The sequence below is a fragment of the Eleginops maclovinus genome, chromosome 10 (genome assembly GCF_036324505.1).
Source record: "Eleginops maclovinus isolate JMC-PN-2008 ecotype Puerto Natales chromosome 10, JC_Emac_rtc_rv5, whole genome shotgun sequence".
NCBI lineage: Eukaryota > Metazoa > Chordata > Actinopteri > Perciformes > Eleginopidae > Eleginops > Eleginops maclovinus.
The window spans coordinates 10,618,030-10,633,522 of NC_086358.1; the positions used below are offsets into that span (position 1 = coordinate 10,618,030).

Consider the following 15,493-nt stretch of genomic DNA (forward strand, 5'->3'; position numbering starts at 1 on the left):
GAGTCTCCAAAGAAAAAAACTAAACAAGCAGAAATGTCAAAGAGAAGCTTGTGGGTTCCAAGTGTTCGAGCTGAGAGCTGCCGGAGCACGACCTCACTTCAGCTTGCCGGAGAAATACTCACAGAGTAAAAGAAATGTCACTGTGAGAATCTGCATCTCCTCGCCCTGCTGCAATGATCCATCACGAGCACGCAGCTCACTCGCTCCCTGTGTCACTGCAGCTCATCTGTCCCTGTAATGTGACAGCATCTGTACAGTCACATACACACACACATACACACACACAAATCCAAGCCTTAACTTCCCCTCACACACTCCTTGTCTTGTGTAGTGAAAGGGCTGGAAATGGAGGAAGTGTTTGAAATAATACCAAGGTGGATGTCAAAGAATACTTGAAAGAACAAGACCTTTTAGAGATCCTAACACCTACACACACACACACCTACACCTACACACACACACACACACACACACACACCTACACCTACACACACACACACACACACACACACACACACACACACACACACACACACACACACACACACACACACACACACACACACACACACACACACACACACACACACACACACACACACACACACACACACACAGTATATCAGATAACGATCAGAGTAATTTCATCTAAATCTGATGAGATAAGCTCCTCTTTGACAGAACATCATGTTTCCTAATGTAATTCAGATCATATTTTTTGTGGATTGATTCTTTATCTACGGATTCTGTATCAAAACAGCCGATTCCAATAAATAGGTTATCCTGAAGAGGATTTCTGGTGGAGAGTTTATACATGAAGGTCGATACCACACTTGTGTTTGAACAGTAAATATGAATCCATACACAGCAGCGGTTAGCCTTTAAGCTGAAACCATAAATTGACTAATCCTTTAGTCAATCGACAGAAGAAACTGCAAACTTTTTTGAAGGGGCCCTTTTATGCTAATTTCCAGGTTCATATTCAAATGTTGACGCTATAAAGACATGTTTACACGCTTTAATGTTCAAAAACGCCTTTATTTTTCTCATACTGCCTGTGCTGCAGCACCTCTTCTCACCCTCTGTCTGAAACCAGAGCCCAGTGTGTTCTGGTTGGTTAGCTGGCAGGCTTTTGTGTGCCTGGTCAACCGGCCAGAGATGTCCCGCCCCTCAGCCTACAACAGGGGTGTCCAAACTACGGCCCGGGGGCCAAATGCAGCCCGCGGGCCATTTTGAATCGGCCCTCAGCAAATTCTAAAAGTATAATGGAATATGGCCCACAAATTAAACTTTTGCTTGTCTTATATTGTACTTCTCAAATATATATGTTAAAATATATTAATGAACCCAATTTTCAAATAATTTCAGTCATTTAGAATTAAAAACATTTTCTAACAAATCTTAGTTGATAAAAAATCCCCAATAACTTATTTCTATAACAAGCTTCAAATTTAACCTTCTAAGCAATCTGAGGCTTCTGTTTAAAGGAATGCGCTGCCAACAAAATAAATGAAACCCTAAAGAGAGATGGGATGTAGGCTGTTTTTTCCTTAAACCATTTGAAATTATCGCGCATTATTCACCTACATTTGATTTTTTTTGCTAACTTTTAACTTAACTTGTGAGGCAATATTCACCTCTATAAGTGGCCCAGCTCTCCGTTTATTTTTCTGTATGTGGCCCTCGGTGAAAAAAGTTTGGACACCCCTGGCCTACAATGTGTTGGAGCGCTAGCCAATAGAAGTGCGAGTAATACATATTAATGTCATTATGTTATGGAAGTAAACAAAGGAGTCCAAACAAAGTGTTTTAGACCCAATGGATTTGGAGTTTGCCTTTGCAGACCTACAGTAAATAATACGCAAAAGAAAGGTGTACGCCCCAAAAAGCATAAAAGTGCCATTTTTTATAATCACTTAATCATCAAGTATTTTTTCATTCAAAAATTAATGGCATTTTTCTGTCAATCATGAATCATCATCAATCCGCATTTATAACTATTTTAATGTTGATGCTGATTTAGAGCCAGATGCAACATTCCACATGGCAAACAAACTGTTGACCCTATCTTCAAAAACCCAGATTGCTGAACTCCTCACAGACAGATTTCAAGAGTTTAGTTCAAAAGCTCTGTTTACAGATGAAATCCCTCTCTCTCGGGGCAATAAGTACATGCTTCATCCTCCGCAATATTTCTTATTGATGTTCTGAGGGCAATATCTGCAGTGAAGACATCACTTAAGCAGCAGGATATGAGATAGAGGTTAAATGATGATCTGGACATTTTGCATTTCCTCCTGTTGTCATTTATCTGACTTCATGAAGTCATTTACTCAGGCTGCGGCTGGGTAAACACAGGCTGATGGACGGACTGGTGATCCGGGTCATGTCTTAATGAACGGAGACTTTGGAGAAGCTTTCCTCAGATGATTGCTCGGCTCTGGGCCTGGGCCGTGTCATCCTATCAGATCACTGAGATGCATCTGCCTCGCTGACTGGCAGGACATTGTCGGCTCATCATTCCCCCGGCCGATCATTTGCACAGTAATGTGCTCTGCCCTGATTAATGTGGGCGAATTAGCCACGTCTCTCTGCCTACTATAAATCGCTGCTAAAGGGCACACATGCGGAGGCTGTCGTGATTCTACATCCCCGTCTCCAGGTCTCTGTAGTTACCGGGGAGCAGCAGGAGTGCATCTAGCCTTTGCTGGTCGTTATGGCGCCCCAATTCAGCATGCTGGGCCTGAGATGTGAAGGTAATGTCTCGCTCCGTTTGTACCCTGCCGTCTTTGAAAACGGTGAAGAAATGGGAGAGACACTAATGGTGCAGACCCACCACAGATTGAACCACTTAGAAATGCATTAGAGTGTTCCAATGTGACGCAGTATGTCTTTCGGCCTGAACCCACTGGTCTTTAGAGTGGCACAACATTGCATTTGCATCTAAACGTAAGGCAGATATGATGCAGAAAAACAGCTGTAGGGACGGATTTTCCCCATACCGACTCATGTGCTTCCTACATCTGTTACCCTGTGATTTACTCTTATTGAACTGTGACAGGTCTGAAATTTCTACTCCACATTCGCTCTGACAGTCCCTGACGTGATGGAGGATCATATAACAGACTGTTTAAAGTGATTACGTGCCGTGTATATATGACAAAGGCATGAGATTTTTCATCACCATCTACAGATGAAATAAGAAAACCCACAGAGAAAAAATGGGGGTGTTTCAATTGTAACAAAACACTGGAGCGTTATGGGATTAAGTCGCAGCCCAGCAACACGGAGCTGGATGAAATTGATCATCTGAGCAGGAGTGCTCTGGGGGCTTGCAGGCGAAGGACACATGTTGTTTCACAAGGTAAGACGCCTGCCTGCAATGCAGTACAGTACGGAGCACATTCTGCAGCCATCTCTGCACACTGAAGGGCACGTCTCTCTGCCCAGACCACGGAGTAGCCAACTGTCAGGCATGCATCCATCTGAAACACTTGCACTTCGCTGAAATGCAGAAATAATCAGGCTGAGTAGGATGTACAGCTTTTCCTACCCATGCAAATGATTTAACTAGCGGGGAATAAGTGTTTATATCAAGTTGCATGCTGGTTTATGTGTAGTTAACGTATAAGAGTCTGTTTTCAACCTTAAACAAGAGTCTGAAAACATTAAAACCTCCTGACGAGGGGATTTACTTTGGGCTAATAAGACTGAATTTCAGAAAGTTGCATCACAGAATTGAAGCAATTCCTTTTCACAGGAGGCCGTAAGCTGTGGTCTCCACATTTACTGATGAAGTGACACATCAAACAGGGGCCAGGCTGGCTTTGCTGTAGCCCACTCCACAGTTGAATCAAGGCACTGCATGCTCTGAGAGATGCAGTAATTGGAGAGGAGGAGGACAGAGCGGATGTAGAAAAATGGATTCTGTTGAACCCCACTGCTGAGCCAAGCAGAACCGTGGAGCGGCTGAGCCTCTGCAGTTATACCCCCCCTCTTCCTCCCCGATTTGCAAAACAAAGAAGCAGAAAGAAAAACCTTAAGGTTGAGCTCCGCAGATGCCTCAGGGAGCTTGCAGTTTATGCAGGGCCGTCTATACAGTACTGAGCCCTGCTGCTTCTGCACACAAGACTCGCAGTATATAACCCATAAACAGAAAAGCTGAAGCATGGGGCTCAACATCCACAAAAAGCCAGCGTGCTATTTTAACTTTGTAGTAGCTAGTCTCATCAGTATTGACCTGCAAACACAAAAAGTAATCAGCATACTTAAATAGAATGAATGAAGTTAAATTTTGTTTTGGTGTTGGAATACTTATCCAACACGGGAAATCAATATCGAATGTAAAGGCTTAGAAAACGAATTCCACCTAAATAGACTCTGACAAACTTACTTTGTCTCCCCTGAGAGAAAACAAGCCTTGCTGGTTTTAGTAAATAAAATACATCGGCCATACTTTCTGTGGCTATTATATATGGATACTGCTAGGTGGCTAGCCATCTAAGCATGATGATAACGTCCACACTCTTAATCCCACATACAAAGCTCTGATTGGTCAGAAACGGTGTTTGCTTGCCTCTCGAAGAAGGCATACGCTGTTTTACTGCCAAAAAATCCTCACTAGCGTACCAATTGTTTATTTATCGCCCACTGAAAGCAGTCCCCAAGAATTGATGTGTTGCGTTTTGCTTGACTAACATTTAATATAGTACCCAGTTGTTTTAGGAAATTATCTTTTTTTCAAAAGATCAAACGATAAAGGTGTGCTTTTTTTACAGATTCATGTCTTAAAGACGCATGAGGTTTTTGGTTTGAGTGTCACTGAAGGTAGGAATGTCAAACAGACAGACTTACAGAGTATTAGTTTGTGCCTTTTCTTGATTTTTTTTGACAAAATTACTAAATATCACTCTGGTTTTCACTGGCCTTATCAAAATATGTTTTTGTACTGAGCATCTGTGTAATTGTTTCTCCTACAGTATGTCCTGAAAAGCATTGTCAGCATGTGTGTTCAGCAAATCTACAAAAAATGTATGATTACAAAATCATTTTACCGCCATCTATCTGAGCCTGCTTACATTATTGTACTAGCCGTTTCTAAAATGTCAGCATCTACGCCTGTTGTTTAAATTAATGAGACTCAGATGACAAGTCCATTGAAGCCACAGAGGTCTTATACAACTGTCAGACACATCAGTTTAGAGACCAGCAGCGTGGTTAAGAAAAGATAATGAAGATAACCGGCCCAGTTGAAATGCCGCAGGGATCGGCATGAGACAGCTCACAGGGATAGCTAAGTTAAATATGCTAGCTGGCTGATTACACTTAATTCCCCCCGTCTGCCATGGCAATGAGAACAAATTGGGTTGTTGTGGCTGCTGATAATGCTAATCTCCCGCAGTGGCGATGGGATATTACAGTAACAACAGGAGCCACATTGAGATGTCACGTTATGGCTTTAGCAAGGACTACATCACACATAAATGAGATTCTGTCGGGTTCTTTCAGCTGAGAAAAAAGCTATTAGCGCTTGAGCTCTGCGCCCTATCCCCGGTATATGATTTGCTTGATTAAGGTCATTTCAATATGACTTTGTGGTGCGTATCCATTTCTCTGCCAACTCGACAAATAAACAGTCTCTGACACACACACACACACACACACACACACACACACACACACACACACACACACACACACACACACACACACACACACACACACACACACACACACACACACACACACACACACACACACACACACACACACACACACACACACACACACACACACACACACACACACACACACACACACACACACACACACACACACACACAAATATATCCACCACATGCCACACATACTAAATTCAGCTTCAACAAAGACAGGATAACAGTCCCTTCCAAGCGCATCCTTTACACCTCCCTCGTGCTTAGTCAGTTAAGACAGAGAGGAGGCCCGTCTCTCCTCGCTTCCTCATACACAGCTCTGGGAAAGTCAAGCCAAAGACAGAAAAAGCCGTCTTGTCCAAATAAAACATACAAGAGACCAAAAAGTTTCTCCAGGCAAGATTATGTCCTCAAAGTTTTAGGAGTTGTCTGCCCTAATTTTACAGTACTTGCCCTGCTGTTTGAACAATGAGTGATTTGTGGCTGGCCTAAGGCGAAGAATCAATCAATGCCATGTTGAACCTTGCATTATTACACATATTGTTCCTGATCATTTTGGCTGTGATTGCCCAGACCATGCTTTCATTGCAGCTCGGTCCGGGAGAACTCATAATTATGGTCCCCTTGCAAATCTATCAAAAACATAAAAACACCCGAGGCAGATCTGAATATATTCATGACAGCACTTCTCTGCAGCCCAAATATATTTCCACCTGGCTGATATATGCACAGCTATGTTTGCAGGGGATTTTTTTCTCCAGGTTTAATAATTTCCACTCAAATAACAGAGTGGGATTTCAGCTGGTGAAGCTTGTTCTAAAGTGTTTACGCGGTGAAGGGTAAACTCAGATTTCTGCCTCATGTCTGAGAGCGATAACAATAAAGGTCATTGCAGATAAACAGATAGGGGTGTCAATGTCAAGGTGCAAATGAATTTCCAGGTGGAAATAAAAAAGGTGGGTTTGTTATGATGAAGATTATTATTTCTGCTAGGAGTTACTGTGTGTTATATCTTATTTTAAAGACCTGAAAACACATTTCAAATAAGTTTTAGTGAATCTGTTATACCAATTATGTGAAGGTGGGTCAAGTATACTTTTCAAAACCTAACACAATCTGATCAACATAAATCGGCAGCTTTAACTGAATAGTTCTCTATGATTAGCCTTTAAAATGGCTCGTTTTATAACAGTAAAGCTTAAACATACAACTTTTGAGCTAGATTTTTTCACTTTAATTGAGTTTTGTCTTTAATTTTTACTGCATTTTATATTCCCCTTTTAGCTTTTTAGCTAGTCTAGCAGCAGGACTCTAGGACATGTTTGTTATAGAATCCAGCAAGCCAAGCAACCACACTGACGGAAGCAAAAGGCACTCCAGTAAACAAAAAAACAAAGGCTGAATGAGTTTCCGTGATTGACTTGTTGTGAGTGATGATATCGTTCTGTTTGTTTGCTTGAAAGATGGATCACTGATAGAGTATGGGTGTGCCACCATAACAGCCATGAATGAAGACAGACACAGAGGCAGAGTGGCAGCATTTATCGCTTTGCCTGCAGCAAGGCATAGAGGAGCTCCACCAGTACAGAGACAACTCTCAGGCAGATGCCACTATAAATAATGCATGAACAATAGAGCCAGAAGAAGAACCTTGGAAGGGCTAATTATTCAGCCCGACATTTCAGCGACTCACTGAGAAGTTAACGGCAAAAAAAGATTGAATTCAGGCCGTCATTGCTACAGGAGTGGTAGGTGCAGCCAGCATCCATTATGAAAACGCATTCATCTACATGTGCTGCCCTATCACTAGAAGTAGCTTCCTCGTACTCAGACATAGAAAAGGAAAGGGACTTTCAGTAGAGCTGAGGAACATGCTCATGAAAAAGCAGTTTAGGGCAGCCGTTGAGCTTCTCAGAGAGTGGAGCTTATCGTAGGAGCAAAAACAAATCATGTCCCTCTCTACTCAATGAGAAAACACTCCTGTTTATGTTGGGAAATCAACAGGATCTCCTTTCTTCTGTTTAAAATGTGAATCCTGATTTAAAAACTTGATTTCACCTGGAGTAAAAGGCCGGTATCGTGATGCAAGAGGACAAGAAAAGTTCTCTCTGCACCATTTCTGCCATTTGATCTCATTAGTGTGCAAAAGACATATTTCCAGAGACAGTTTATTTAGATTTAGATTCACCCAGCAGCGGCAATACAGATAACTATTAGCTCATTTAACGGTTATGGTTTCACCCGTCTTTATTTCCAACCCCCGCATTGCCATTCACTTGTAATTGGAAATAGGCCTAATTATCATATTTTCTACAATTGCATACTGTCCTCTTGGTCTAATTTTTCATATCCGTAATTAGACTGGCTGTTAGTGCTGGAGCATAAATCCTGTGGGAGGCTAATAAATGACTGAGGTTGATGACAGGAGCAGAAAAAGCCACAGCTGGCAGGGTGTCTTTGAGCTGAGTAAAGGAGCTCAGTGTCTCTAAGAAAAGATGCAGGAGAATCGTGTTTAGCAGAAAAACAAAGTGAAGCCTGCTCTTGCATTTTTCTCCCACAGAGGAGCTGTGTTAATGTAGCATCAGCGGTTGGGCCATAATCTTAAGTCGCAGCAGCACGGATAAAAAATGACTCTGATTAATAGTTGGATAAATCATCAGTTGCTTATTAAGGCTTAACGAGTTCTTCCAACCTGCTTACTGTCCTTTATATGTTGCCAGTAAGCGCTTATATATCACTGTGTCGATCAACAAAAGCCTAAATTCTATATGTTTAATCATCTACCACAGCTTTTTAAAAGGGATAATTTGTTTTGCTGCTGTGTACATTATCTCTATACAACAGACTGTAGTTGGACAAAAAATGTAATCTAAATGCATCATCTTTGTATTTAGGAAGTTTTGATAACAGAATTTGGACTTTAAAAAATGTATGACAAGTGCATTGGAGGGAAGTGCAATCTTGAAAAAAAAAAATGAGAAAATGCCATTACTGATCAAATATTTATTTAGACAACAAATATATATATACCTGATAAAGGCCGGACGGAACACAACGTTGTGTAGATAAATAATTCAGCGGTTAGACGTTTTTTTTTCATCGTTGACAATACATAATTGAAGTGAGACTAAGAGCCCTCTGCCATGCTAGCAGCTCTGTGAGGCTTTGCACAGCAGTGCTGTTAAGATAACCTCTGAATGCAATAATTAGGATTATTTGTCCACTGTTGGAGGGATTGCCATGAGACTTAGTACAGACTTTATCATACCAGACGTATCAAAATCATTCGTAAACACCATGAAGCTGATGATGACTTGCATTTTTACTCCGTGCTAATCTTAAAAACTGAAGAGGCTGAAGAGCAATTTACCTGAGAATAATGAGGCAATTTTCCATCATTAAAAATGTAACAGGCAGTAGAGCAGGTGCAAACCTTAAACAGCTCTCTGTGGTTGGCTTAAATGCTGCACAGCTCATTAATGAGCCCTCGCTTTAGAGATGGGGGAATCTGGCCGTGAATGAACAGCATAGTATTGTTCACATGAGTTCCCGCTGGGCAGATCCACCAGAACGCACCAGAATGCAAAGTGGACCTTGTGTTGGGACGAAGAAATACATCTAGCAGTCAAAAAAGTGTATCAATTCATTTAATTACAGCCAAGCTTCTTTTATTGGCATTTTTAACCTGCTGTGTGTGGGTACATCTTATGCTAATGTGAATACGAGCGGAATCTGGATCCAGAGATTTGATGTCCTGACATTTGCAGTGTGCCATGATTACAGCTCCAACATTGATGCCAGTCATAATGGAGCTTGTATAACTGCCTGTAACCTGCTGAGGATAATCCTGACACCTCCTGCCTCTGCAGCTGTTGCTCTTATTGTTCTTTCTCTCAATGTTTCCTCATTACATCTCATGCCAGGTAATCATATGTATACAGGTCCAATTTAGAGACCAGTCAGATCAATCAAACCACCGTCACAGCTTTATACAGCCTACGTAGAAATTTCAGATGCAGAATGAATGTTCCCGCTTGCTGTTTTCACACCAACTGTTTGCCAAGACAACTAGTAAATAAATAAAACCCCTTCACATATCATATGGTGCAACTCACTGCCTGGTACAGCATAGTCCTAAATGAGCAGACAAATTCATACGTTAATCTGTAAAGCTTTATCAATTTTGGAAATATGTTTGTTTGCTTTCTTATCAACATTTCAGTCCTGCTCCTTCCTAACCTATTTTGTACAGTAACTCATGAAGTACTGCTGTAGACTTATCCACAAATTAACTCTTAAATAGTGACAGTTTGCTTTGTGATGACAAGGCTGCAAGACAGCAATAAACAAAATGGACAAAAAGTACTTTCCTGTAACACCACAACTTTAGTTTGAATACGTTTCTATTCGTATATGGATAAAAATAAAGAAATATGCGTTTACTGGTGAGTTTTATGCAAAGCTGTTTATCTGCCAGCTCTAGACCCATATTTTGTCTGTTATTCGATCATTTGTGTATTTGGACTTTTGCTATTTCTACTTGCCACTTTATTTTAACCTCACTATCAACATGTTGCTTTAAATTTCACTTTAGGTATTTATGTACAAAGTTGGTATTTTTGAAATGTCAATCCCCCCAACTGTTACCTTTTCAGATTTTATAGTTTAACAAGCTTGATTCACAGCACATAAATTAAACTTTAATAAAAGCGAAAAACTGCTCTGTTTTCACTTTGATATTTAAGCGGATTTCTCTAATGATCTGTTGCATAAAAGACTAATTAATCCACTGAGACTCAACATTGTATAACAAGAGAAATTCAGACACTTGTGGAAAAATGAAAAGTTAATTAAATGATTATTTTATAATCTTTTATCGTGTAAAACTAGTTTAGCTGCGGGCCCCTCCAATTACCAGCAACTTAAATCATTTATTAAAAGCACTTGTGTCCCTGCAATGCATTATTCAATGCCTTTTTTGAAAGTTGGAAATACCATGAGGTAGATTTACTAACATTCTGAATTCGGAACTACTTTCAAGTCATCTTCAATACAGCATGATGTTCATTTTGTAAATGATGGTCCGATTAAGAGTCAAATAGAGTAAAGGTGACTATATCCGCGTCTTATATACAATCTATTCGAATAGCCAACTTCTAGAAATAGCAAACAAATCTTCTCAGCAGTGTACCCAAAATGTACCGCCAAAATACCCACCCTATTCTCCCGCTCTACCAGTTCAGTACTGGTCCAACTAGACAGGTGAGGCAAACCTCTCCCAAAAAATCCATTGAAGATAATATTCAAATTAACACATTTGCATGACAAGACAAATTTGCAATTCAATCATACATTTCTCAACAAGCTTTCTGTGCCCTCAGGGGTCTGTTTGGACAGATTCCTGCACACCACAGAGCGTGGTCAAAGGCAATGCAGCTCCTGTCTGTTTGACATTGATAAGACTGTCTGAGGTGATATTTCTCAGCAATGAGGTCAAACGATCAGCCTGTCTGGTTGTCAAGGTAGAGGATTGGATCTGAGCCGTTGCTAACTGATTCCTCCTCTGAGGTCCCTCACATCCTGATTCAAGCCACATGTTCTGTGTTTCAGTACCAGGGAACTTTTACACACCCAAAAGCATAACCCCCTACCCCAACCAAGCTCTCAATCTCCCACACATCCTCTGCTGGTTGTGATGTGGAGGCTGTCATGTGAGAAAAGCGAGGATGGAGGATATCAAATCTGGCACCCCATTTAAATCAGTGATCAGCATCAACATATTAGGAATAATAAAAACTAATCAGGAATAGGCAGTAAAGCTGCAATCATTTTATTAATCTATTTGTTGTTCAACGGGACAAGGATCAATTGAATAACCATAGAAAAAGCCTCTTAAGTACAGAGATTTCCTGCTTTTATCTCTTCTTATCATATTAAACTGCATGTCTTTTGGACTGCCAAAACACATTCACCTTGGACTGAGAAACTGGGATGGTATGTTTCACTGTTTCTGAAATTTTATAAACCAAATAAATAATCGAGAAAAACATTTTAGGGACTCAAACCATCAAACATGTTAGTTGCAACAGTTTAACAGAATACAAAAGCGTGCCCTGATTATTTAGGCGACGACCAGATAAAGACAATATCATTTTGGATAACACTGGGATATGGAAAATGTATTCATGTATCATGATTACTGAATACTGTATCAGTATTCAGTAATCCAATAAAAGGCATCAGTATTTGGATCCATACTGACCTTATGCATCACGTAAATATCATTATCACATAAAACTCAGTTTGAAATGTCGTTCCTTGGTCTCATATGACTAATGAGTTGCACACACTGAGGATAACAGAAACATTTAGAGAAAGAGCACACTTGAATCAGATTTCTACAGTGCATTTTTCTTGCAGTTAAAACAATCTAAGGCATATGGTTAAACGCTTCACATATGCTCACATGAAAACAAACGTTACTGACAGCACGACATAACACCTGGCGCACATTCAGGCATTATCATCCTCTCAGAGAGTGGAGCTCCACTCTTAATTTTCAGTTAAAACAACGAGATCCTCATCTCAATCCCCCCAACATTTAATGGAAGACTAATCATCACTACACCGTTCCTCAGTATTAACCGTGTGATGGCTCATCTCCCACTGAGGAAAGTAATATGTACAGCTATTGTGGGCAACGGTGCAAATGTATCCCTGATCAGGTTTTTTAATTAGTAGATGAACCAAAAACAAACCCCCCCCATTTTGTTTTTTATGTCACCACTTAAATTTCATCAAAATGAACTTAAGTCACTATGAGATTCACAACGTAATTTAATAAATTCATTAACTGTCCATCTCTGGTTGATGGCCATGGCTGAACTTCATTTTCAAAGATGTCTCTTTCCAGCCAAGAACAAACACATCCAGCTGAGATTAAAACATGTTTGTTCCTTTGTATTTGTACTGGTGACGACTGATGTTTTACTGTGTGGTTTAAAAGCTCCTCTCTGTCGACCAACATTGTATGTGCAATATGGCAGATCAAGAGGTATTGACCAGTGACTACAAAAACTGTTTTCTATATCAGTTACCCAGAAGGAGCTTGGAAAGACTTTGGCCAATGTGACAGATTTTCCTTTGAGTTTGTATTTCAAATCACTCTTACATGATCATTTCCATTTAATAAAAACATTTAAAAACATGAAGATTAACTGTAAAACGTAGGAATTTAAAAAATAATTGTAAAGTAAACCATGCACCTTGCCAAAACTACAATATTTGAACGCACCTTTAAGTGGTATTTTTAATCTTTTGGGGGTATTTTTGCACCGCGTAATTGCTAATATCCCGTTTGTATGTACTTCAGACCGACAGTCAACTGTGCGCAAAATCACCTGAGAAGAAAACAACCCGCGTTACCTCCACACAGCATCTGAAGCACCAAATAAGACAAAAACACGCCTGTATCATGACACTAAACACACCACTCACGTCTCTGAAGCGATTCCAGTGTTTGATCTTTCGCCCGTACTGGGAGATGGTTGACAGCCATTGCTCATCTTCCATGAAATTCCCGGCTTTTCCGGCTTCTTTCCCACTTTTCTCGTCCACCTGGAGCGAGAAGCCCACCAGCAGACACAGGCAAGGGACGATTCTTAAAACCACCATGTTGTTCGGGCAGTTTGCTCTGGGATGTATCTCCTGCTTACTGCTGCTATCCTCTTGCCAAGGACCCACATACAACACTGCTGTTGCTGCTGCTGCTTCAACACACTGAATGTAAATGAGAGAGGAGAGGGAGAGGGAGTGGAGCGGAGATGGGAGGGAGGGAGGGAGGGAGGGAGAAAGAGAGTAAAGGAGAGATTAGATCCTGCACTAATCATTTATTTCTGCTTACTTGGTTTCATTACTTCACTGTCGTGTTTGTCTGTACGCAGCCCACACACTTAGAAATAGTCACGCTGCAAATGAATCGCACAAGTGGAACAGATGTTTACTGATCATCAATCACACTTTTATTTTTGTGTATTATTATTTTTTTGAGGAAAATATGCCACACTCATAAGTCTCACTCATTTGCACTATTTAATATAAATTAAAATGACTCAATCGAACAATAAAGTTCGAAGAAATGTGCAGTTGAGTTAGTACCAGTAGTGGCCAAACTGGGCTCTGGATTACTGAAGGACTCCCACGTGGCCTCAGGGCAAATCAGGTTAAATTTAGTTTAAAATTAGCTCAGCTTCATTCTTAATTTGTTCCCTAGACTTTCGACTTAAAGTAACCCAGATCATGCATCTGTAAGGTGTCTCTCTCTAAAATCTGATAGTTTTTTAGTTAATTATTATTGGAACTATGTTTATTTAGTTTATGCTAATATCAAAATGTGAACTCAAAATCCTCCCTACATTTTATTTGACAGAAGTTTTGTTCCAGTAATTCAGCAGCAACATCAAAGTTTAAATAATCAAATCCCAAATTTCACCTTTTTCCTTTGGAGGTTCAAATGCATTTTAGAGATCAAATAATAAAGGAACCATGCTTTCTCCCAAGAAATTTAAATAATGGCGGACAACAGTTGACACAGAGACATTCCCCCACAATGAATAATTTTTTTTTGCTTCCAATTTATCTGCTACAATTTTTTTTATTAATCATTTGATCTATCAACGGTCAGAAATGCTAATTAGAAAACAATTTCCTGAAGCCCAAGGGAATCGTCTTCAATTATCTTGTTCTGTTGGACTAAAGGTACAAAACACTGTTCAATTCCCTGGTCAGATTAACAGAGGGCCTCGGGGCAAAAATGAGCCCCTTTGAACTCCCTATTCCCCCCACTACACAAGCAATGTTTTCCTTTTTTTTTCTAAGCGAGTATACTACCTGACCTATAGAACACTGTGTGGTAATTGGATTAAACAGAGATTAGAATAAGTGCAGAACTACAACCACACACATACGCATGCATCCACGTGTTCATGCTTTCCCACACACACAGTACCTCACAAACACTTGACCTTCATGCCAAATTTCCACCATCTTGGGCGACAACTATGGCCTCCAAAGGCTGGTGGCACTATTTCTGAATGAAGACTTGACAGAGCTGTTGGTGGCAGCTAACAAAAGGTCTTAAAACTGATTCATTGATACGAGATCTCAAGACTACCGTTGAAATTAAAGGACATTTTTGAGAAATTTGCATCAGAAAACGTTGGATGTCTTTAACATGTGTTGTTGTACACTTACTGATTTCCATGAAACAATAGGCATATAACATTACCTATTTAATGTCACATTTTAAATAACCTTTAATGGGTTTGAACAATGATTGTCTATGTGCTAGATATGCTGCTATGATGCTAATCTTTTCTATTAAACTAGTTTTGCTGTACCTGTACATCATTTTTAGTTTACATTATTCCTGCTCCTCCTTAAACTCTCCATGCCCTCACTCCGTTTCCGCTCTCCATTTCATCCCCATGAAGATAAACGTAATCCATCGCTCTGCTCAGATTCTTTGGAGTTTAAGGTTACCAATATTGGACGAGGCAGAGTAGCTGGGGGCAGGATCACATTCCTGTGATGCTGATTAGCTGGCCCGGCACTGGCCCTGGCACTGGCATAAAAACAGCCGATGTGGCACATGCAGGATTTCCTGAGTGTGCACTGCTCCAAAATTGGGAGGCAGAGGGCAGCAGGAGAAATGTCCTGCAGCGCTAGCCAGCTGTGCACATCAACAGTACAAGGTGCTGGACATGATGTGTTAATCAAGAGGTTGCCATCAGTCATGTCATGATCAGAATGAATGTGCT

At 40.5% G+C, this 15,493-nt stretch overlaps 1 protein-coding gene across 1 annotated transcript in view; it reads right to left on the reverse strand.

Annotated features, from left to right (window-relative positions):
• LOC134870330 (testican-2-like) overlaps nt 1–13,463 on the reverse strand; it is a 35,774-nt gene extending 22,311 nt beyond the window's left edge. Inside the window, exon 1 of the mRNA XM_063892464.1 lies at nt 13,173–13,463. Coding sequence (XP_063748534.1) covers nt 13,173–13,349 — 177 coding nt within the window. The 5' untranslated portion in view covers nt 13,350–13,463. The remainder of the gene's footprint in view (nt 1–13,172) is intronic.
• Nucleotides 13,464–15,493: the final 2,030 nt, after the last annotated feature.